The sequence below is a fragment of the Papaver somniferum genome, chromosome 9 (genome assembly GCF_003573695.1).
Source record: "Papaver somniferum cultivar HN1 chromosome 9, ASM357369v1, whole genome shotgun sequence".
Classification (NCBI taxonomy): Eukaryota; Viridiplantae; Streptophyta; class Magnoliopsida; order Ranunculales; family Papaveraceae; genus Papaver; species Papaver somniferum.
The window spans coordinates 127449913-127475111 of NC_039366.1; the positions used below are offsets into that span (position 1 = coordinate 127449913).

The 25199-nt window shown below is 36.3% G+C and overlaps 2 protein-coding genes across 2 annotated transcripts; both read right to left on the reverse strand.

Moving 5' to 3' along the window:
- Nucleotides 1-16062: 16062 nt before the first annotated feature.
- On the reverse strand, nt 16063-19207 carry LOC113313493 (uncharacterized protein At2g38710-like). The gene is made up of 5 exons (XM_026562275.1): nt 18909-19207; nt 18427-18546; nt 17605-17719; nt 17027-17120; nt 16063-16566 (listed from the first exon to the last, which is right to left on the reverse strand). The coding sequence occupies exons 1-5, from the start codon at nt 19013-19015 to the stop codon at nt 16370-16372; spliced, it is 633 nt and encodes a 210-aa protein (XP_026418060.1). The 5' UTR covers nt 19016-19207; the 3' UTR covers nt 16063-16369.
- A 2924-nt stretch (nt 19208-22131) lies between these two features.
- LOC113307658 (multiple myeloma tumor-associated protein 2 homolog) lies at nt 22132-25199 on the reverse strand. The gene is made up of 4 exons (XM_026556107.1): nt 25013-25199; nt 24149-24238; nt 23144-23411; nt 22132-22733 (listed from the first exon to the last, which is right to left on the reverse strand). Exons 1-4 carry the CDS (start codon nt 25053-25055, stop codon nt 22418-22420), a joined length of 717 nt encoding a protein of 238 aa, XP_026411892.1. The 5' UTR covers nt 25056-25199; the 3' UTR covers nt 22132-22417.

Genomic DNA, 25199 nt, shown 5'->3' on the forward strand with positions numbered 1-25199 from the left:
AAGAAGGATAACTAGGGTTTGTAATAGCAATTATTGTGAGTACACATAGCTATTGCCAACGATTTTCATCTTGTAATGTTTTTACTTTTATTTATTTAAATTCTAAAGTTTATTTGGAAGATGATTTTGCAATATTAATCTTTATTGATTTTATATATTGCAAAAATTATTATAAGATATGTGTGTTTGCGTCTGTGAACTATGATCGTCCCATATATGTCAAAAGTTAAGCCTATTACATCATTATGCAAATATTGATGGAAGATAGGTTGAACTTTTGATCACAAAGATTAAGTCTATTATATGTTTCTATGCAAATATTGATGAAAAATAGAATGAATCTTTGGATATTCCGTAGTATTGGTCTTTCCTTGATCCACATCTTTGTGTAAATACTGTGCGGTTCCGTAAGTTTTCTTATGTTGAGCAGTTCTGATTAAATTAATCATAGTTTCTCTTATGGTTAATTTAATTGAGTATTTTGGATACAAATTCATGTCTTATGAGATTTGTTTTTGTCCAAAGAAATCCTTTTTTTCTTGTGAAAATAAGGTCGCTCTTGTTGTTCCTTTGGGGATGACATTTTATGGGGGAGAGTTCTTAATTGAACTTGTGCTTAATTGCCAAATCTTTGTGGGGAGTGCGGTTATGGAATATTATAGGGGTTATCTTGTATCTTTATAAACTCCTTGATGAGTGCATTTAGTTTCGGCTATATGATTGCATCTAAACAAAGTTGATATGTGGTTCTCTTTAATTTGTTCATGAAGTACTCTATGGAAATTTCATTAGGATCCCACTAGTTTTCGTACCTTTGCCAATTTATATTGACAAAAAGGGGGAGAATTAATATGGTTTACGGATCATTATGTAAGGGGGAGTGGTTTTCATGTGAGATGGAGTATTGACTAAGGGATAGTGATACACATCACCATAGTATTGTTGTCAAAGTTGTGATACAATTGAACTTTGATGTTGTGTAATAATACTATGACATTGTACAACAATTATTGAGATCTATTGTTTCCTCATTGTTATAGCTACGGATCTTGAACAACCATTATGCTGAGTTGAACACATTTAGAATCATTGGAGTACTTGGAAGTGACAAAATTTCGAGTCATGTTGAAGAACCAAGGAGATCAAGCATTTGGATGAGAAACTACAAAGTTTATTTATTTTGTAATCCATATGTATTGATAGTTTTGTCACTAAAATTGACAAAGAGGGAAATTGTTAGAGCACTGCTCGGTCGAACTCGCAAGCGTTGCTATCTCAAGCTTGGTTGTCAAGTTTAGGTGCCAAAACTATAAGTCTTGATTTCTAGTCTGCTTATAGCTAAGTCTCGGATTAGGATAGTAAGTGTGGTTGAGCTTTAAACTTGACGGCGTTCATCAAATGAAGACGAAGAACTACTCAAGGGAACTTGTGGAACTTCATCAACAAAAGGTATGTGGAGACTTGAACTCATCTATCACTCAAAAGTCTATCTACTCTATCTCCTATTTGAGACAAAAGTCGTATTGCTATATAGACTTCAATTATACACATTTGATATTTCGAGCTGAGTTTATCTCGCTTATCTATTTCTTGAAATATGTGTTGGTAATCTTTCGCTTTAACCGAGTTCATCTTTTATTCTTGACGAAATTCAAAATATGATCATGTGAAAATCGCCTTGTAACATCTTACATGATTTTTGTGAGACAGTACTCGGAATGTTTCGTATTGATCATTCGATCACTTGAAAATTGCTTTGAAGCTAATAGTTTTTGTGGGACATCTATTGTCGTCTTCCAAGAATGTTTCAATGATTGAAATGAAGGTTTAGAACATGTAACCATGATTGAATATAAACATAGTGTGTATTCACATTTTTGTAAAGTCCAAAACCGGGAACCATGGTATGCGTACCCGTATGCGTACTGGTTGGTTGTTTGAAGTTCGGGAACTAAGTATGCGTACGCATACTGGCGAAAATTCAAGTCCGTGAATTTCTTCTAGAGTTTGGAAGAGTAATATGGTAAGCATACCCGTATGCATACTGGCGAAACCAAACTCAGTCCGACTACTTAGGTATGCGTACCCGTTTGCATACTTAAGTAGGTTGTGTACTAAAATTGGTTTGTTCATGAACTAATACATTTATATAATAAGGAATGCAATCTTTTGCAAACCGTGTTTACAATGTACATGAAATGATTCGAGTGAATCAAAATCTATTTTGCTTCAACTGTGTCTTGTATACTTCTATGAGAATATAAACAATTGAAAAACTCTCTAACTAGTTTCATTTGAGTCATTTGAACTAGTTGTGATAAAGATGAATAAGGTTGATATGAAAGTACTCATATGGCTAACCATTGGTTAACTATTATTTAACCAACTAAGTGTACACGTTTAGGTACGGTCACCTTTATCTAAATGATGGTACATTTCATTTGTATATAACAAGCTAAGTTCGATCTAACGTTTGAAAGATATTAGCTTGAATATAATCAGGTTTTCATCTAACGGTAAATATTGAATGCTTTGTTACCTAGGTAACATTGATTGCAAACCCTGATTTGGAGACTATATAAAGGAGAACTCTAGCAACTGGGAAACCTAATTCCCACACCTAGTGTGTGATACTAGTTGCGACTAGAGTCGATTCTCCTTTAACCTTAGGTTTTTCCAAAACCCAGTAGGTTAACGACTTAAAGACTTCATTGCGATTGTGAAGCCAGACCCAACTATTTTCTCTGTAGTTGCGCGTTCTGATCTTCCTGTTTTCTATTGTGATTGAGTACTATATTCTTTAAGATTTGCTCGAGATTTATTCTCCGATAGGCAAGATTGAAAAGTAGTCACAAACATCTTCGTCTCATCGTTTGTGATTCCACAATATCTTGTTTCGTTAATCGATTAAGATTATTGTGAGGTGATTGATAATACTAGGCTGTTCTTCGGGAATATAAGTCTGGTTTATCAAATGGTTCATGTTCACCTTGATTTATCAAAAGACGGAACAAAACTCGTAGGTATATCTGTGGGAGACATATTTATCTATTCTGTAGACTTTTCTGTGTGAGACAGATTTGTTTATTAAGTCTTCGACTTTGGGTCGTAACAACTCTTAGTTGTGGGTGAGATCATCTAAGGGAATTAAGTGCGCAGAATCCGGCGTGGTTCAAGAGGCGTAAGGAACGCAACTATACCTTGATCACTGTGAGATTCGTTAGGGCTCAACTACATTCCAGTCCGAAGTTAACTTGTAATAGGCTAGTGTCTGTAGCGGCTTAATACAGTGTGGTGTTCAAATCTGGACTAGGTCCCGGGGTTTTTCTGCATTTTCGGTTTCCTTGTTAACAAAACTTCTGGTGTCTGTGTTATTTCTTTTTCGCATTATATTTGTTTATATAATTGAAATATCACAGGTTGTGCGTAAGTTCAATCAATTGTGAATCCAACCTTTGGTTGTTGATTAAATTGATTGACACTTGGATATTGGTTTTTGATACCATTCAAGTTATTTCTTATATATTCAATTAGGCTCTCAAATTCCTATTTGTTTGATTGCGGATTGAATTGAGAAATTTAGATATAACTCTTTGATATACTTTTTAGAAGATTGAGTCTGACTGTCTAGTTGATTATCTTTAAAGTATATTGGAATTAGTCCATACATATTGCTAAGAGAAATATTGGGTGTGGTTGTTAGACCCCCGCTTTTTCAAAATGATTCAAGAAATCAAACATCGAATGAATCAAATCCCATATTGTGCTATCCAGCACAATTATAGGGAAGGAAACCAGGCAGCTGAAGGTCTAGCGAATTTTGCAGCAGACAACAGCCAAAACAGAAACCTTTCAACCTCGGTTTGAGACCAGACTAATCCAACATTTCTTAATCAGATTCTGTTAAGCGATTCTATAAGAATCCCATTTCCACGTGTAATAACAATTTAATCAGATTTTTTAATATGCATGCTTCAAAAAAAAATCACAGATGCCAATTTCAAATGAAGTCTATTATAAGGGCTTCAAATATTCGATTTTGAGTGCTCATAAGATGACGCAATCGGGTCATCAAATAGCAATCAACAAAATCCCCTATCCTACTAATTTTGCTAATGGCTAGAATATTATCAATCACTACATGATTGATTAACTAAATTAAGGTTAGTGATTTGATTAGACTAATAATTTGATTTATAATTAATGTTCGAAATTCAAAGATAAAAAAATTTTGATTTATTTTTCTGAAAATTAAACTTACGGTTGGGAATCCCAACCGTAGACAAATGCAGGATAATTTATTTTCTTGAAAAACTAAAATACGGCTGGGTTTCCTAACTATAAACCATAAATACAGTTGGGAATTCATGTTTTCCTAATCGTATTAAGTTCTGAAACTAATTTTTAAAACCCGAATTTAATCAAATCTGACCTATTTATGCAATCAAAAGCAAAAAAATAAGTGTGGGTTTTCCAATTCTTACCCAGTTAAAGTCATTATTGGCTAAGATAATCATCTATTTTATTTTGTGAACAAACCTATTTGAAGAAGAAAAAAATGGTAGAATAGGAAGAAGACGAAAAGACGTGTTTTTTTTTGTTTAGGTTTAGCTTTTGATTTTAATTAGAATTAGATTAGGTAATTAGGTAAGTTGTCAAAAGGTATTTTTGTATTTTTGTGTTTTTATTATAGAATAGGTCCCCTCTCATCCACGTTTAGGATATTAGAATCCATAGGAGCCCTCAAAACCAAATCTTTTGAGCCCCTATAATAAGCTTCTTGCGAATGGGGTCAGCGGTTTTTGCATGCTTGTGTTACGAGTGCTCCACAAGAAAGAGATTTTTTAGAAATTCAAATTATGAAAAAGGTTCTTTGAGCTTAGTTCCAAGAGATTTGGAAAACCTGAATGCTAACAACGATGAGAAGTGGTATGATCTTTGAGTTAATAGCCAATTTGGGGATGTAACTGATTATCCAGACTTTGATCCTATTAATATATAAGCTTATTTGTTTTCCAAGAAAATTAAAAAAAAAGAATCACGAAATTTAAAAGTAAAAAGATATTTACTTCACAAAACATTAACCTTTTTCTATACTCGTGAGACCGGGCATATCCAAATTAATTGGAGTATAACAAATAAAACAAAATAGGTCATTAGGAAGTAAAATTAAAAGAGTCTTAGATAAATATTTTTGAAAATGGCTAAATTACCTCTAAGTGGTTAACACTAATTTAAACTTATGAATCTTGTTAGAAAAAATTTAAAGGGTCATTTATAGAATGGTCATACTTTTTATAATTGGTTTGCAAAATGATCATACTTTATTTGTTGTTTTACAAAATGGTCTTTTTCCATCCGATTTAACACTTTTGAATAAAACAGTGTTATCTTTTCCGAAAATACCTTCCCAAAAATACCCTTTCTAGTTAACTAATTGGTTGAGGTGGTGGTGATGAAGTGGCGGTGCTGGTCTTGGAAGCTTAATAATCTCCGCTAAACCCCAGAGGTAAGAATCTTCGCTAAACCCCAAAGGGGAAGCGGTGAACCATTTGGGTGAATGCGGTGTAACGATCCTGAATGCAGTGTAACGAACCTGAATGCAGTTTTACGTTCCTGAATGAGGTGTAACGATACGTAAGCGGCGGCACCACCATCTATAAATAACACCACCATCAAAAAAAATATAATGAAGGCAAAAGTTAAAATTGTGTATGGATGGATAAATAGGAAGAACATCTAGGTAATTTCATTTACATATTTAACTCTGGGTCACCACTTAACTCTCTTCCTAATGGAAGTATGATCATTTTGTTAATAGTTTGTAACAATAGAATGCTTTTGTGAATCGGGTCCTAATACTAGGAATGTTTTGTACATTTTCCAAATTTAAATCTAACAAAAACTAAAGACTAACTGTTTTTGTTAGGTTTAACGTATGAATCCTATTAGAAAAAGTTTTGACAAATTTTTGGTTGTTGAGAATTTCTTAGCGGAAATGAATTACTCTATTCAAACACTTATCAAGATGGAATTGAACATGGTTTTGTTGGTTTAATTCATCAAATGATCGCAGAAATTCAGATTTTCAGAATTCAGTGTATGAAAAGTCGGCATGCTCGACCAAAAAAAAAACGTCGATTAAGTGTTAGAGCATTGCTCGGTCAAACTCACAAGTGTTTATATCTCAAGCTTGTTGTCAAATTTAGTTGGCAACACTATATCTTGATTTTTAGTCTACATTTAGTCAGTCTCAGATTACGATAAAAGTGTGTAGTTGAGATTCAGATATCACTGCGTTCTACCGTTTGAAGGCGAAGATCAACAGGAGCTTTGGAAAACTTCAACATCAAAAGGTAAGTGAAGACTGAACCACCCATATATCAAGTTTTCACCTTTCTATCTTTGAGACACTGTAGCATAACTAAATTAGACATACATGGATAACATAAATTTCGGACCAAGTTTATCTTATATATCTTCTCGAAATATGACTTAAGCTTAAGAACATTTGTTTTTACTTGATGAGTTTGGTGAAAAACAATTTATTGCTTAAGGCCTAATTACGACTCAAGATTTAATCATTTGAAAATATCTTGGAACAGTGATATGTGTCACTGATGTTATTCAGAATGTTTCCAATCGATTATTAGAGAGATATAGAACTACTGTAAATCTGCAAACAGGACAGTATGCATACCATTTCACATACTGGGAGAACTGTTATAGGTACGGAGCCGCAGTACATGTACCCAGTACACGTACCAACGTAGCTATAGTTCGGCAGCGACTTTTTGGTACGCATACCCGGTATCCATACCATAAAAATTCTGTGAACTCGTGAACCACGAAAGATACGCACACCTAGTATGCAAAGTGAAAAAGATATGTTGGTTTCAAAACCAAATAAGGTACGTGTATGCATACCATAAAAGATCTGTGAGTCTAAAGTCGTCTTTATCTTAAGGGTACACATAACCGGTATACATATATTATGACAAAAATATTCACGAACAGGCATAGTACACGTACTTACCCTGTCAAATATTTTCAGATGCATCAAAATTATTTCTATGAGATAATCGGCATTTGAATAACTCTCTAAAAACACTATCTAGACATTTTTTAATCATATGTGTGATTCAAGAAAAGTCTTAAAGTGTTATATGAAAATAATTAAGCTTATTGTTCAATTGGCTAGTTTCGGCTAACCATTCTGTTATGTTAATTTCAAGTCAAGTTTTTCATATAAGGGTGATTATTGATTGCTTGGTTCCAAAGCTATCTTAGCTTAAACCTAAAGTAACCTTGGTATTGAAAGTCTATATAAGGAGAACCCCCAAACAACTGGGATCTTTGAATCCATGACACTATTCTTGTGTGTACTAGTTGTAAACTAGAGTCGTCCTCTCCTTAAAACCATTATAGGGTTTAGCAACTAAAAATATTTTACCAACGGATTCATGAAGCCAGGTCCAACTATCTTCATCTTGATAGTTCGAGTATCCTGATCTTGTTTTGATTGTTGAGCTTCTCACTCAAACAAGATAGATAAAAATCACAAAGTATCTTCGTCTCAGACTTTGTGATTCCACAAGTTTTTACTTGTGAGGTGAATAATAATTTAGGCTATTCTTCGGGAGTCATAAGACCGGATTTTGAGGTTAGCTAGACTTTGTCTATTGTTATCGATTTCTTACCTCACCTTGATCTTTGATCAGAACGGAAATCACATATAGGATTATCTGTGGGAGAAAGATTGGTTTAAAGTCTTCAATTGAGTTGAAGCAACACTTAGGCTGTAAAGGACGTCAGCTAAGGGAATCAATTGCGCAGAGTCCTGCTGGAATTCAAGAGGCGTAAGGAGCGTGACAGTAACTGAATTGCTGTGGCGATTTAATCCGGTCTCAACTACATTCCATTCTGAAGTTCTGAAAGTAGGCTAGTGTCTGTAGCGGCTTAATACAGTTTGGTGTTCAAGTCTGGACTAAGTCCCGGGGTTTTTCTGCAGCGATTTCCTCGTTAAAAAAATTTCTAGTATATGTGTTATTTCTTTTTCCGCATTATATTGTTTATCTTTGTAATTGAAATATCATAGGTTGTACGTAAATCGATCAAAGTAGATATATCTATCCTATTTATTGGATACAACTTGATTGATTCTTGGATATTGATCTTTGGAATCGTCTAAGTACTCTCTCACATAATTAGGTTCACGGACTTGGTTCTATAAACATTCTAATTGTGAGAGAAAGAGATATAAGCTCTTCATATAATTCCTTGATTGAGATTCATTAATTAGGTTGAACTCTCGGAATTGTATTCGAGTTTAGTCCATACAAGTTTCCTAAGAAAAAGTTGGTGGTGTATTTTGGTACCCGCTGCGTTTTCACTTTCAGAATTCAGTCCATGAAAACTCGGCATGCTCCACTAAAACAAAGCAAGCTGACCAAGCTTAGTCGGCATGCTCAACTAAAACAAAGCACGCCGACCAAGTTTAGCAGACATGATTGATCAAAATAAAACATGCTGATTATACGTTGGTTTTCTGCATTTACAATCGTCATGGTCGAAAATGCATCACACTGACGATTGTCTATTAGTCGTCATCTTATTTTTTTATAAGACCATGACAAGCAATAACAAAATTGTTTGCTGGAAAACTTATTTCTGGGAGTTATTAATCGTCAAGGTTTAGCCTTTCAGAACTTGACGACTAGTCATGCTACATTACTAGTCGTCAAAGTTTAGGGATGAAGACCATGACAACTCTGTGAATATTACTTTCAGAAATAAAACTATTTGAAAAATCGTCACGTAATTTATCCTACAATCTTGACGACTAAAAATAAATATAAAAAGTCGTCATGCTCGACCAAGAAATACCATGACGACCATATATCTGCAATTCAACAATTTCAAATTTTATGACCTAATATTCCATTTAAACAACAAAAAAAAGTACTGGATAGAGTTTGAAAAAATAAATCGACAATAAAAAAATCTAATCGAAAATTTTCTTCCATTTCAAGACGATGAAAAATATAGAAGGGAAAAAGAATTGATTTTGATAAAAAAATAAAAGCAATTGAGTAAGGTTTGGTGTTTGGATATAAAACTAAAAAGAGAGTATTTTTTTTTTATTATTTTGAATCCATCTCAGAGGAAAGAGAGTAATTTTAGTTATTATTATGAGATGGATAATTAGGTAACTTTATACACATTAGACAATCCTTAGCCCACTATGATGGTTGGGAATAAAATTTATATACCAAATTTGGTAAAAAAAATTTATCTATAAATTGTTCTGAAGTCATACTTACTAGTGGCGGAGCTAGACATCTCCCTTACCCCGGGCTTGGACAATTTTTAACCCCTGGCTTAAGCGTAAACTTGACATTTGATTTTTGACCCAAATCAACTTAGGTAACAAAAATGTGGGCTTTTGAATTTTTGGGGGTGGCTTCAGCCAGGGGAAGCCTAGCTGTAGTTCCGCCCCTAATACTTACTTCTCGTATTTTCGATTTAGTTAATTCGAAAAACAATTTCTCGAGATGAACTTAGACACCTTATAACTAAAATGGATAAATTCTGAAAATAAAGAAATTTTGTAACCGAATAATCCGCCGTAATAAAAGACAAATATCATCTCGCATGACTTTATGGGATGGTTTCCCGCTCAAACGGCTTCTAAGACGTTGGATCATCAAATAAACGGTTGGACTAAAAGTTTTATATCTTTTCTAAATTTGAATAATATATTGTGTGCACAACACGTCGCTCACCCACTGGTTGTTCGCATTCAGTCCAGAACCTACCACGAACCCCAAAGGGTTCAAAGCTTCCGAATCTGGTTTTTATTAGATGTGGGAAAAATATGATCTTACATTTTCGAAGCCGCTTGAACGAGAAGCCATCCCGCAAAATTGTGTGGGATAACACTGCTCTAAAGAAAATCCCATATCGAAAAGCCAGGACTTCATGGTTCTTACGAACCTAATTTACTAAGATTTTCGACCCTTAAATAATAAGAGAAAGATTGAGTAAAGAAGAATTATTTCCAAAAGCAGAAAAATCCATATTATACAATGTGAAGCAAAATGCTGTAAAACATTAAAATTTTCACTCTTGAAGCAATTCTAAAGGGGTAATACCGTGTTGGGGGACACTTATATTTCGATTGACAAAATAAGGGGCGGAAATATTAAATTTCCGAATTAAGGGACTTCGGTCATTACGCTCTCGGACAAATTCGTAAATACCACGCGTGTCCTAAATTTCCTTTGCGTTTCGTCGTTGGACTCGTTTTCCCGAATTTTATTGGACAACGACACAATACGGTATATGACAGAGTTTACAATATTTACTGTCCTGGACAGTACGCTGTATGACAACGTTTACAATACTTATTTTCCTGGACATTACGCCATACACCGTAGATAGGACGTATACACAACATCCACAATATTGTCACAACCAAGTATACAACTATCTAGTCTATATTCTGGAATTGTAAGTTCCGGTTGGCACGACCCGTCCTTATGTTCTTAGGTCCACGTGCTCTCTCTTACACTAGCACAACAAAGTTTACAACAGTCTGTACACCAAACATATATTATTATTTTAATGGTTTTACAACATCGACAACTCGTATTGTGATTCACTTTACACCACAGACCTTAAATATAAGAAAATAGAAAATGACATTACACCACACGGTTAAAATTATTTTTCTCAGATGGAGAAAAATCGTGTGCGTTGGTGAGCAATTCCCTGTTGCTTTTATATGTCTGCGCTGAGGTATACGATTATTGGTTCATGTTGCTTTGCAGACTACTGCTCACCCGGTTTGATAGCTTCTTGCGTACTGGCACTCTGGACATTTCTTCATATCGTTTACGTATCCGAATGGTTTCGTTGCTACTTCTTAAGAGGTAATCTTCTGTCAGCATCGAGAGTGCTCGCAAACAACCTACGATATCACGTTCCAGTACCGAAGCCGAATATAAAACCCTTGCTACTACTACCGCAGAACTTATTTGGATTCAATATCTTTTGCATGAATTAGGAATCTCTACAGCCATACCCACCCTATGGTGCGACAATCTTGGAGCGACATACCTCACAGTTAATCCAGTTTTCCATGCGCGCACTAAGCACATTGAGATCGATTATCATTTTGTTCGAGAAAGGGTCACACGTCGTCAACTTGATGTTCGTTTTATCAATACAAAAGATCAGCTCGCTGACATTTTCACCCATAGTCTTGGACCTGCTCGTCATGCGGATTTTCGGAGCAAGTTAACCGTCCACCAATGGCCGCTTAATTTGAGGGGGCGTATTAAGAAAACTTAAACATAGTTCAATACTTGGACATCAAGTAAAGTTCTAGAGTCTTCTTTGTTATCAATATATATAGTTGATCATCTGCACGATCTATGTGTGGAAAAATAATCAATATATTCAATTTTCAAGAGCTCTTTTCGTAACTCACCTCCAACTAGATACATGTTGCTTCACATATGCGTAGATATTGAAAGTGAGTTATGCCCTCTATGCACTTTCAACCAATGAAGACGTCTTCGTAGATACTGAAAAACACACCACGATATCCTTTACCGGATATACACTTTCAACCAACTATCCCTCCCTATATATGTTAACTTACCATTTCTACAACTTAGAAAAGGGGAGAGGATTGACATGATTGCTTCATTTTTCATGGACGTTGCCATGTATCCCTGAATAATTGGCAATGATTGATGAGTTTTATTCTGTAATGCACAATGGTTGCGGAGTACTCTTTCTGGATATTGCACAATCATTTTGCAATATTGGCTCTAGGCCAGTAGCCTTCATAATGCGCAAAGGATGCGCCGCAAGGCTCTAGGCCATCTACCCAACTGGCCTAATGCATCATTTTATGCTAGGTTACACCTCCCAACCAACGAAGACGTCCATTGAAAAACACACCACGATATCCTTTACCACTGCGGAATAAGAAGGTACCCTGAATACTACTACTCCATGAATCTGATTTCACTGTATAAATATCAATTTTACAGCAAGTATATTCATAGTCTGATATCATTTTATAATCACTAATGCTGCTATCATAACCAAATCCACAGGTAACTTCGCCGTAATACTTTCCAGGATATTTGAATTCCTTAAATTCTCTTGTCAATGGGTTCAGAACACAGAATCTAATCTCCGCAGTAAATTCCTGTTCACAACTAGGTCTACTAATCCTCATTATTCTTGAGCAAATCAAGCCATTAGATGAACACATATAATCAAGAACATAATGTATGGTAGATTCAAATGGGTAATTTATCATACCAGCTCCATCAAATTCAGCTGATGTTGTTGTTGTGGATGAGGATGATGGTGCTGGTAATAATAAAACATCGTAATCAATACCTATGGAGTAAATCATTGGGTGCTTACATAAAGGGTGATGAACAATCAGGAGTTTAGGGTTGTTGTTCTTGCTTTGATTGGTGCGATTTGACATGATTTTTGATGATACTAGGTTTGGAAAGTAGATTATTAAAAAACTTACATACACACCTCGATGCCAAGATGGATTTCGCTGGTAACTTCAGAAAGATCTCATCATGAACTTCTTCAGGAAAAATTCACACGCAATAGTTGGATCCTGCAATGGTCTTGTATGTTTTTACATTTCACACCACGGCATACAAGATCTTGTTTACATTATGAATCCAACAACGAAGGAGCACATCCATCTTCCACAACTAAGCATCCCAATTGCACGAGATCCAATACTTTCATGGTATCTGCGGTACAACGTAATTGGGGGTTTCGGCTACTGCCAACGTACCAATTCGTACAAGGTAGTTCGCATTTACAGGGATGGTATAGTTCAAATATACACTCTAGGAGACGAGAGTGGATGGAGGAACATAAGGGAGACTCCTTATACTTTTCGGGGTTCAGGTGTCTACGCACATGGTTGTATTTTCTAGAAGGATTTTCTTATCGCTGATATTCCTGCCATGAGTCTATGACTAATGGTTGATATTCTCATTGTTGTCCTGTACACCAAAAGGACTTACGGGTCATTACAAAGTTTCTTTTAACCCCTAACAGTACAGAGTTCCTTATTTCAGCAATATGAAATGGCACGTCCATACGAGAGCAATATTAAAAAAGCCCGTCCCTGTCTGAACCATTACACCAATTCTAAAACTATGTGCTTAAACAAACTCCTGACATTTCTACAAATGCATCATGCTCCCCTGATACGTTTTGATCTCTGTACCCTGGTAGCTATTATTATAGAAGCGAAATTAATAATAATAACAAACGAAAACACTTAGAAACAGAGACAAAATAAAGTAATTCGAAGAAAAATATCTTCTCTAGATTATGAACAAGAAAATGATTACAATTCTCTCTTTGTTACGCTCACAATCTTCTCTAAGATTTCTAAGCTTGCACAAGTATTATTACAATTCAAACAATGGATCAACCTTAAACTGTTTGCTAAGCTTGCACAAGTATTATTCCAAGATTTCTCTAGGTTTTCTGTATCTAGTATATGTCCTTAGCTATTAGCCAAAGCCCTCTATTTATAGCCTTCATTGTACTCAGCCGACCAAGGACTTCTATTAGGAATCTATTTCCTGAACTAAGAGTATTGCCTAAAACAAAACTCTTCCCTAACTAGGAATTCTGCCTAAACAAGGATTCTTGCCTAGAATAAGATTCTTCCCTCAACTTAGCGTGAGGTTAACTAAGTTTCTTAAAGGAGTACGGATACACCTGTATCATGGGTACCCCTTTTAAGAACTTGAACTCCTGTGAGAGTTAAAAATGAATGTTAGGGAACTCGAGAGTCCCTTTTTCCTTTTTAAACCACTTGGCCTTGCTAGGAACTTGACCTTTACATCCAATTAGAAAAGATTCTTTCTCTCTTTGTCGTGTTTTAGTCACTCTTTTGGCGTTGCATAGAGAGCTTTGAGTTGGGTTCAGTTAGTCCTTGGACCTCTTTTGGAGTTTGAGCGACTAGTGCTGCCTTCTTGGCTTCTTTTCTCTGCAACCCCTTGGGTTTTAGATGAGGGTTCTTTACCCAACACTTGTCGATAACATGACCCGTTTGTTTGCAATGGGTGCAAGTTAAACCTTCCTTGTCACTAGACTTCCCATCCTCTTTGCTCCTTTCACCTCCTTTCTTAGTGGTACCTCCAGATTTTCCCTTAGTATTTCCCTTTGAGTCAGATTTCTTAAGCATGCCTTCAGTAGCATTAGCTTTTATACTTGCTTCAGCAATATTATCAACTGAAGACAACTCCTTTCGTATATACTCATGGAACCCAGAAATATACTTCATATAGATAGCATGATCTTCCAAGTTTAAATCCAAAACCATAGCTTGATTCTGAAATTCCGAAGTATATTCTTGCACGGTTTGGTTGTATGATTGCTTCAAGTTGTACCATTTGAACCATCTCTCCTCAAGGTAGCCAACCGGATAAAACAGTTTTCTTACAACTGCCTTGAATCTTTTCCACGACAATACTCCTTACCTAGGTTTTGTCTTTGATAAGCTTTCCACCAGGTTAGAACATGCTTTTGTAGCTTCAATGCCGCGAAAGAAAGCTTTTCCTTTGAATCGTATTCAAACAAAGAAAAATAGGTCTCTAGACGTTCAATCCAATCATCCAATTTTTTCTACGTCAACACTTCTATCATAAAGTGGAATATCAACACGGAAATCAATTTTCAGATTCTTACCATGAAGTTTAGTTGATGTAGGACTTTTAAGAAACTCGCTTTTCTTCTTTTCTTCATCCTCATCTTCTTCTTCTTCTTCTTCTGAAACTTCAGGTGAAAGTGTAATCTTTTTCTTCATCTTTGGCTTGGGTGTATGAGAACGAATACATTCAGTCAATACTTCAAGGTGGTTTGAATCGACCTCATGTCTTTTTGTACCGTAGCCACCTTTTCTTTCATAGTTTGTGGTTCACTTTGCTTAGGATCCTCATCATCTGACTTTGTCATCCTTGATCCCTTTGTTCTCCTAACGTTTTCTAGCTTCTCGAGTACCTCACCAACCTTTATGTAGAGAGATCTATTGAAAACCATAAACCACATGGATCTACCCTAGAAACGAACCTTGCTCTTGGTACCAACTTGATACGTTTTGATCTCTGTACCTTGGTGGCTATTATTATAGAGGCGGAATTCATAATAATAATAGACAAAAACACTTAGAAAATAGAGACACAAGAAAGTAATTCGAAGAAAAATATCTTTTATAGATTATGAACAAGAAAACGATTACAATTCTCTCTTTGTTACGCTCACAATCTTCTCTAAACAGTGGATCAACCTTAAACTGTTTGTTAAGCTTGCACAAGTATTATTCCAAGCTTTCTCTAGGTTTCTATATCTAGTATATGTCCTTAGCTATTAGCCAAAGCCCTCTATTTATAGTCTTCATCGTACTCAGCCGACCAACGACTTTTATTAGGAATCTATTTCCTAAACTAAGAGTATTACCTAAAACAAACTCTTCCCTAACTAGGAATTCTGCCTAAACAAGAATTCCTGCCTAGAATAGGATTCTTCCCTCAACTTAGCTTGAGATTAACTAAATTCTTTAAAGGAGTATGGATACACTTGTATCATCCCCTGTGTGGACGAGCAAAATCAGACTTTCCTCTGGAGACCCCAGTCAAGTGACAGTGGGGGATGCGTCAACTAAAGTTGGGGTGGAAAAAGAGAAAGTATCAAGGGGTGTTTCGGGAATATAGTACAAAAAAATGTGGGTACAACGTGGGGAAGACGGATCTAGGAACTTTGACCATTCGGTAGTTAAAAAGAGCTTTCCAAACCAACTTCCAAGTTGCAGTTAGGGCCGGACATTTAAGGAAATGTGATGTTGGCACGTAGGCAAAAGGAAGTATCCTCGCCAACTTTTACACCATAACGGCTCAACCTACTTGGGAAAAGCAAACTAGAATGCACATTTTTCTGGTTCCAGTTAGCACCTAACTTGGATTTCAACTAGTGACATAAGAACCACAACCCTGCAGGTAAGGCGGCCTCTTAAGCCACAATTCATATAACATGATGCTGACAAGAAATGATAACATCGGGTAAGAATCAATTATTAAACTACAAATCAAAGAGGTCTATCTCACTAACCAGTTTCATCCCTGTGAGTTTCGACTGGGACGAGTGATGGATGAAGAAATAGTTTAACAATGGTTAAAGCACTAAAGCAGTTGGAAGGAGAGAAACTAAAATCCTCTGCCGACCCAACTATCGGATTGATTAGTTTAAATAACCTAAACAGCTGAGAATTTATGCAGCTGTAGGGAAAGATCAACGGTTACTAGGTTTGAGACCCGACTGCTGAAGGGGTCTCACCTCTGGTTGTCTTAATGTAGGACATGTAGTCATTGTAGCTCATGGTGTAAATCGTGCTCTTGTAACGAGTCAGCTGAATTTGCTTCCTCAATGGCTCCGTGATTGCACCGTTATAGCCAGCTTTACGCATCAGAGAATCGATTGCCTCAGTTTGTGTCCATCCTGAAATCATAAATGGCCATACATGAAAAATTAATTAAAAAGGAGATCCCAATACCAGTCAATTTAAAAAGATTGAACTTCATTTTCAGCGTCTTCTATTCAAGATTCAGATCAATTAAAAAAGATAGGAATTTTACTTTCAAGTTTCAATGGCTTATATTCAAATTCAGATGTTGACTGTTGAATCTAACAACGTAATTCTGGACGTAAACGAATTCTAAAAACAAGCATAGCATCACTAGAATACCGACAAAATTTTATTTCTTACACCACTGTTTGGGATGTTCCAGAACTGTATTTGACAACCTAATAGCAAGGACATTATCAGATGTTCTGCATATGTAACTTGTTTTCACAAACAGTGATTCATAATGCTACCACGAACTAACATGCACTTTGTTTGGATAAATTTACCAGATCAAATGAACAGACATGAGCTTTTAAGGAAGGAAACACATACCTTGTTGCTCTGCTACTTCAGGCAAGTATGTACCGCTTCGTCTCACGTTATAATCAGCATCGACAAACTTAATAATAATACCATGGGTTCCAACCTAAACCAAAAAACAACTGATATTAGAAACTAACTAGGTTGAATAAACAAAACATCAATCAGGGACTCCAACTTTCCAGTACATAGTCAACTCATTTTCAAAATTATAACAGCTCCACGTCATTTTCTGTGATGTTTTGTAGATTTTCAATCACACTAATGAGAAAATGAAAATTTTCATAATAACCATTGTAGCTATTAACACTTAATCTTGGTTGCACCAGGCGCATATACCAAGTCTTTCTTTATGTTTAGATGCAACTAGGGTAAGGTAGAACATAGCGCCAAGCATATAGAATTAGCCCAGGCCACAAATAGCTGAACCTACGAGGTTTAACCGTAGTAAAAGCATAACTAACCCTGAAAATCAAATAAAAACGATCAGGGATTATTTATTTTTTGCCAGTTGTGCGAGTAATTGTACGTAACGTACAGGGATTTGGTACTAGTAAAAGGAATTAAATTCTAAGGGTAGAATAACAGACCTCCCAATCAAGATAGTCTGAAGCAGTTTCATAGTCCGTCAAAACAGAAACTGTACATTCCAAAACAGGTAATTCTTCCGGCTGTATCGGGGAGAATCGGCGATCCCTAAGAGCACTGCAAGAGACGACAGACAATATCACTCACAAGCTGATAATGTAAATAGCAAAGGTTATGAAAATGGTGACCAAATGTTTTCAATCACATACAACCTCAATGGAAGGAATTTAAGAGACTACCTATTTTCAGTACAAGCAATAAAGGAAATGTATGATACTAGCCAAATTCTCGAAGAAACGAAGTGCCCAGCCTAGTTTTGGCAAAATAAGACGAGAAATTGTCCTAACTCTCTCTTGAAATAGAATCCAAGGCAAGAAAATTTAGCAAATGATAGATGGTTATGGGATTCCTTATAACCAGCATTTTTCTCTAAAAGATTTCCTCTCCTATTATGGAGAATTTTGCACAGATATAACGAAGTTTGACAGAAAAGATTGAATCTCATGTAAAAATCCTGGAGAAAAATATTTGCAGCATGCAGCACTTTTTAACATGTACGGATGTGCCTAGGCACTGAAGATATGGTGATAATACAGGACGGGATTGTAAAAGAAACTCGGCCATGATTAGACTAGTCACTAGTACCTGACATCCTTTTCAAATTGCAACGCAACATTAAATCAAAAGTATAAGAGGAAGCTAAAAGAATACATAACACAGCCATCAAGAAAACCAGCTACGAAGGGGATGGAACTTTTCTTGCTTACCTTAACATGCACAAAATAATTCAAACAAAACAAGAAAACAGTTCTTCAAGAAATTACCTAGTCAAAGCATAGTCCCTGAACCCATCGATCAATGCATGTGGTTCTAAAGTTCCAATACACCCTCGAAGACGAGGCTCCCCGCCATTAACCAGTTTCTTCCAAGTGACAAACAATGGGCTGTGAAAGTGTGAAGCAACGTTACAGATAACCAGTCACCTCACAAGAACAAAATCATGAATCTAAAGTTTCAGCATTATAAATTTTGAACAAACCCCACAACAGAAAATATGAATTTAAAAAGACCCAAATCCAGCAAAACCCATAAAATTTATGATTTGCAGTTTCATGTTCAAACAATACCATAACGTAATCACATTAGAGAACCAATCAAAAATAATATAGGTACTAATTTTTTTCATACCAGTTTGAGTTGAAACAAAGACATGCAATTTGAGAATCAAGTATCAAATACTAAAAAAAAAATTAAAAAAGAAAACCCAAAATGAAACGAAATTTTGAAAAATTGATTAGTTGCTTACTGTTGGCCGTCCTGAAAAGCTGGTACAGGAGCTTCTTCACTGTTGTTGAAATGTGCAAGCAGAGTGTCGAAGCAAAAAACAGCCATTTCCTTATTTGCAGACACCATTTTTGAATTAGCTTTAAACACGCTCTCTGAAAGACTGAAATTGATCAAGGGAACTAGGGTTTTGTTTTTTGGTATGGACGGAGAAACTGAAGAGACTGACGAGAATTAAAGCAATCTAGTCCGGATATAAGAGACTTCTATATTTTTTTTTCTTTCTTTTTCTATTTCTTTCCTATTTTCTAGTTCTAAATTTCTAATCTGTTTTTTTAATTTAAATATTCTTTTCGCTTCTTTGTTTAATGCAGAAGCTGGACCCAGGCTTCTACCTGAATCCAGGCGGTCGGACTGGCTGTACTGTTAGGCCAAACCTGCCACTAACTATAACTAGACTAAGGCCTATTTCCATGCACATGCCAAAAAAAGGCTGTTTGGCATACTAGATGGCATGACAAACCAATTGCATCATTATGGGAAAATCAATAAGCGATAGACATTCTAACGAACGATATTGTGAATAACGCTGGCGATATTGAGATTATCGCTTGTGTCATACATTAAAACAAGTGATATAAATAGTATCACCGGCGATATTAATTATATCGACCACTGGATATTTTGCAACGGCTATTTGCCCCCTACTGGTTCCTATATATACGCCATCGTATTTCTCCAAGGTACTCACACCTACTTCAACCTATATTTCACCAATTTCTCTATCCCTATTCTCATTTTAAATTTCATAATCATCAATGGTGAGATCCAATGAAGAGAGGAATATTATTATGAATCGGTTTAGATTACAACAAGAAATGCATCGAAGGAGGTTGCAAGAACTTGACGATGAGGAAGCTGAAGATAATAAACTCATGGACATTTTGATGCTAGTACATACGGGCCAAATATCTAGAGTTCCAGAGCCACAAGAAGTATTCTCAAGAAGGTGTACGTACGAGGGAGGGAATTTTACCATTAGAAGCTGATGCACGATTATTTTCTTCCCAATTGTGTGTACTCTGATCGAGATTTCCAAGGTCGATCCCGTATGCCTCGGCATCTGGTGAGAAAGATAATTGAAGAGCAAGTTCGCTATCATTTGTGACCCATATCGTGGGTTGAGTCCTCGTGAAATGCACAAGATAATGCTCACTTGCATAAGTACGACAAATGCATTCATCCTATATCAGGTTGTATTTTGCACCATGGACTTTGTTTTTTCTAGCATTGCCTTTGTCTTGACTTTGAGATTGTGAATCCATATTTCAAGAAATAAAGAATTATAGAGAAGGTGTGATTGTTTTAGATTTGAAGAAGAAGATTGAGAAATTCTAGAGAGATTTAGAAATTCTAGTCTGAGTTGAAATGAGATTGAAATTAGGTATTTATAGGGGGGGAGAAATAATAGCCGTTGGATGAAGATCTGATAAGCGATGATCAGAGAGCCGAGCGGTAGCTTGACTAGCGCTGGCGATTTAAAGACCAGCGAGCGCTGACTTAACCATCGAGCGATGGACACTCTATCGCTCGCTGGAAACTCTGTCGTGTATGCCTATATGTTATTCCTGACATATAGGCATATGAGTTTGGCAATTTGGCATACCCATAGTGGGTGCATATATGGCAAAACATGATGTTTGCCATATGCATATGAATAGGCCCTAATACAAATTTTTGATGTGGGAATTGAACTCCTGACTTTATTTTTTCCTGGTTTATTTCTTAGTTTAAGTTGCTTTTCTTTTTTCCAGTTATAATACTTTTAGGAAACAGTGAAGCCTATATAGATCGCCTAGAATTATAGAATTCTACAACCACTATTATTTGATTTATTTATTTATTCTTTTAGTTTTGTTATATTGTTTTTACGAATCTATTGATTTCGCACTAGTTTTTATTATTCACTAGATATTTGGATCTTTACGTTTTCAGTACGTTAATAATTATCAGAATGCCTTCAAAAATAAATAAAAACAGTATCGGAATGCTTTCTGATTACACTAAGGATTGGAATTGGTTTGAGTTGGATGAAAATCCAGAAGACTCAGAATTAGCTTTACATAACTTGTCGATGACATTGCCTGAATGCCCAATTGAAACCGAATGTTTTGCCAAGGCCAGAAAGGAAGCCGGAGAAAGGTACCCGGGGATAAACGTACTGAGGAGGAAGTGCAGGAGGATATCTCCAGGTCTGTACAGGATGTTTCGCGCAGGCTTATTCAGGCAAGACTCGGTGTCAAATTAGATAGAAACGCTAAATGGAGATTCTTGGAAGAGTATCTTCTTCAGTCTGAGACAAAACATGTAGTATCAAAAAGCAAAAACCTGCAGATGGATAAACAGGCCAATGTTATAACTTTAACTGGCCTCAAAATCTTCTATCCCAAAGTAGGGGAACAAGGCATTGTTGGCAAACGGGTTCTACTTCTATGCAACCTCCAGTCCCGATTTCCATTTCCATTTCTTATACACGAATGTAATAAAGAAAGCGTTCTTTCGAGTTCAAGACAAGAAGATGCCACCTCTCTTGCACTTCCACTTGCATCACCCCACCAAGGTTGGTGCAGAAGAGAGACAGGATATCCAATTCCATTTCTTGGAGAGGAGATGTTACGATGATGATTCAGTTGTTGTTATCCATTTGCTGGTGCTGAGCTTCGCAAGGAGGAAGAATTTCATGGAAAGCTTCCCTCCAAGGCATCAACCGTCTTCGCATTGAATTGTTTTTCGCTAGTTGGGATTGTAGATGAACCTTACCTTGTGGTTCACTTATTCGACATTGAGCTTGTTAATCTGACAAAGCTTAAAACTGGGGAAGTAGATATGATTGTCGTTTTTCGGGACTTCAAGCGTGATCCAGTTCAAATCAACTCGATTCCCTTAGACTCGCTCGATCCCATAAAAAAACGCTTTAAGGGTGGGAGTGTGAAGTATTTTGAGAACTGTAAAGAAGATTTAGACTGGGATTCCACGCTTTAAGTGTGGAGAGCAGATTCCCCGGGGAAGTTCTACGAAGAAAAGGGATGGTTTTATAATGAACTCGAGGATTCGAAGACTAAAGACTTGTACAGGTACTACTATGCAAAACCAGAAGTACCCGCCGCAGCAGACCTCGAATCAGAGGATGACTGATTATAATCAGAGATAAAAATATGTTCATCAGTTCAGCCAAAACTAGCTTATAGGTCTCCCAAAATTTTCAAATGTCATAAATGATCAACCTACTATACAAAGTCGATATTTTGCTTATGTTCTTGTGTAAACAAACTTACAGAGCAAAGTTGTGAACCAGAACATGGCTTCAGACTCCCCCAATTTGGATTGTTAAACAAGACCTAAACTTTGAGGAGTACAGGAACAGATTCGAAAATTTAGTTCAGATCAACAATTGGAAGATTCTTGAAGAAGACAGAATGACATGAACAATACAGTGGTGAACTGGGTGGAGGAGATTGGTACAATTTCTTATCAGTCAGAATCATGCCTCCTCCTCTTTTCCTTGTCTCCTCTGTAACTGTTTTTGTCATCGGAATCACGAGACCTTCGCTTCTCATGTTTATCGTGTCTTTTCTCATGTTTATCATGTCTTTTCTCGTGTCTTTCATGTCTCCTCTCGTGCTTTTCTTGTCTCTTCTCTTCTCGTTTCCTTTTCTTTCGGCTTTCATCTTCATCTTCACTTTCTTGGGCAGGTGGTTTTTGCATTGTTTCATTCACCACTTCAGTGGGAACCACTTTTTGACTGGGTGGAAGAGAGCTTGACTCTTCCAAAGTGCCTTTTGGAGGTCTGTAATTAACAGAGAAATAACATCAGTTAAAACACGGTGAGATGAAGAAACAAACCTGATCATCAGGTGTTGATCTAAAGGCCAATCACATTTTTAAGTCCTTGGCAACTACTGATATGTTGGTATGAAAATTAGAAGGAAAAAAATCTACAGTGATGCTTAGAGCTACTTCAAATTGAAATGATTGATCGATCCGGTTGATAAAGGATAACCATAAGGTCCATAACCCTCAATCAGAAATAGTTATCTGAAGCAACACTGAAAGATTTTCATGCACCATTGCGGCCCAAGTTGGGGTACCACCACACTGAACCACCAGTTTTTAGGATTGCCAATTTGCCATGAGTTTGAAGATAAACAACTAAACTTTACTCACTAATACGAGGGTAGTTTTCTTTCAGAGCCATACCTTGCAAAGCCAAGACCTTGAACCTGAGCTGCTTCAGCATGACCAGCACCCAAATCTTCTGCAGTAGACCCTCTCTTCACGAGCTCGGAGAATTCATGCTTGTCTAATCGGTTACCCTGAGGTCTATTACTACGCTTAGGGGCTAAACCAAGAGCCTCACGCATTGCCTGTTCTTCTTCTTCTTTGATCCTTTGTATCTCGGCTTTTGCAGCTTCCATATCTGCCTCCTGGGATTTCTTGTCCTTGGCATACCAGTGTAGGTCTTTGCCTGTTATCAATAAATGAAACAGAATACAAATTAGCCAACTTCAACGAATTTTTGATAAGTCATATGTGACTAGAACTGTAACCTGAATCCTGGTGGCAATATTATACTAAGAGTTCATGTGTGGTTACGGAAACCTTCGTTGCTCCGATAATCAAAAGTCAGGGAAAAAGGTTTTGTGGAAACCTTCGTCGCTCCTATTTAACGTAACAGTATACTAATTTGTGTGATTTTGTGGTAAAAGGAGAACAGATCCTCTCAATAAGTACAACATTACATATAAAAAACCCAACTAGATTTCTTGTGGAAAAATCACATATAAACTCATGTTCATTGGTGTCTCTAACTCATTTAAAAAAAAATACTTTTAGAAGAGTAAAACATTAAATGTGCACAAGCTAACTAGACTTCTTATTAAAAAGAAATAGCATTGAATTGTGTAGTTCATATCAAATACTACTGCTAAACCCCTCAAGGGCCTCCAGAGACAAGATTTTCTATTTTGAGGCAGGTATCATATCTACTGCCTACTTGTAGGTTGTGGCACACAAGATGCAACTGTAGGAGAGCTAAAATCTCAATCCCGGCAATATCGAAGTAAATACACTTGAATATTTCCAGTTCCTGGTACAATTTTAAAAGCGGAACCTGGATATATTATCACAAAAAAAAAAACTGCACAAAATCTTTGTGCCACTGCGTCAATTGCATGAGAGTAAAGTCAGGATTCAGTATACTACCTTTCTGCCATCTCCCAACTGGGGCCTTGATACTATGACCAAGATAGTTCTCACGATGCTTGTCGACCTTCACGTCATCCCATTTAAACTCTGCAAAACCACAATTAGAGACAAACAAAAATTAGAACGCAGAAGAAAAGAAAAACAAGCAAGAATAAACCACAGGAACACACTTTCATATCTCAAACAATGTAGATTTCTATTAGCGGCAACAGGAGAAAAAACACCCTAACCCATTGACCTTTAGGGGCCCAAAAGCAAGTCAGAATTTCCCTTATCCTTATTTTATCGATAACAAGAACTTCCATTATTGCTTCTTAATATCCACTCATTACTGTAATACCGGCGTCAGTTCTACTTTTTTCATAAAAAGGAAAACAGTAGGGAAACAACAACGAGAAGTGAAGGAGCTTCGAATTAGTCATAGCCTAAACATTCTGTGAACAGTACAACACTGCAAGGTATCTAAATTTCTGGTCGGATTGTTTCCTTCTCCTACACTATACTTCAATTCCAAACTTATCATTCCTCGGATCTTGAAACAGTACGAATGATCATTTCATATGATAGAGAAACTATTTCTAAAGGTACAAGTGCAAACTACGCAAGTGCAAAGAAAAGAAAAGAATAAAGATTTACATATAGAATCTGAGCCATTTAACAAACCCTAATTTTGCATCCAATAGACAACGCCCTAATCTTGTTCATCAAAAGACGATCTTATAAATTAATCATGAACTAAAATTAGGGTTTCACATAGCATCATCAAAGGTAGAGAAATCAAAAAACTCTTTACTGATTTAACAAAATTAACAAACATGGGGAGATAAAATATAAAATAAACCCTAGAAAGAGAGGACTTACGATCTCTGCCACCACGAACACCTCCTCTTGAAGGATGATACATGCTTCACTGCAATTGCGAAATTGAGAATTTGGGGAGATAGAACAGAATTTTAAGTCTCCTCTCTCAGTTTAAATCAGGGGGATGTGTCATGCTCATCCGGTTGTATACACTTTACTTTGTAAGTTCGCGTACTTCTAGTGTAAA

Bases quoted from the DNA above. Each gene is read 5' to 3' on its own strand.
- LOC113313493 (XM_026562275.1), bottom strand. From the start codon at position 19,015: ATGGTGTCTGCAAATAAGGAAATGGCTGTTTTTTGCTTCGACACTCTG. The intron at 18,547-18,908 runs GTAAGCAACTAA...ACACTTTCACAG, and splicing joins GCTTTTCAGGACGGCCAACA to CCCATTGTTTGTCACTTGGA. The intron at 16,567-17,026 runs GTATGTGTTTCC...TTATGATTTCAG, and splicing joins TGAAGTAGCAGAGCAACAAG to GATGGACACAAACTGAGGCA.
- LOC113307658 (XM_026556107.1), bottom strand. From the start codon at position 25,055: ATGTATCATCCTTCAAGAGGAGGTGTTCGTGGTGGCAGAGATC. The intron at 24,239-25,012 runs GTAAGTCCTCTC...GTGGTTTTGCAG, and splicing joins TGTTCGTGGTGGCAGAGATC to AGTTTAAATGGGATGACGTG. The intron at 23,412-24,148 runs GTAGTATACTGA...TATTGATAACAG, and splicing joins AGTTGGGAGATGGCAGAAAG to GCAAAGACCTACACTGGTAT.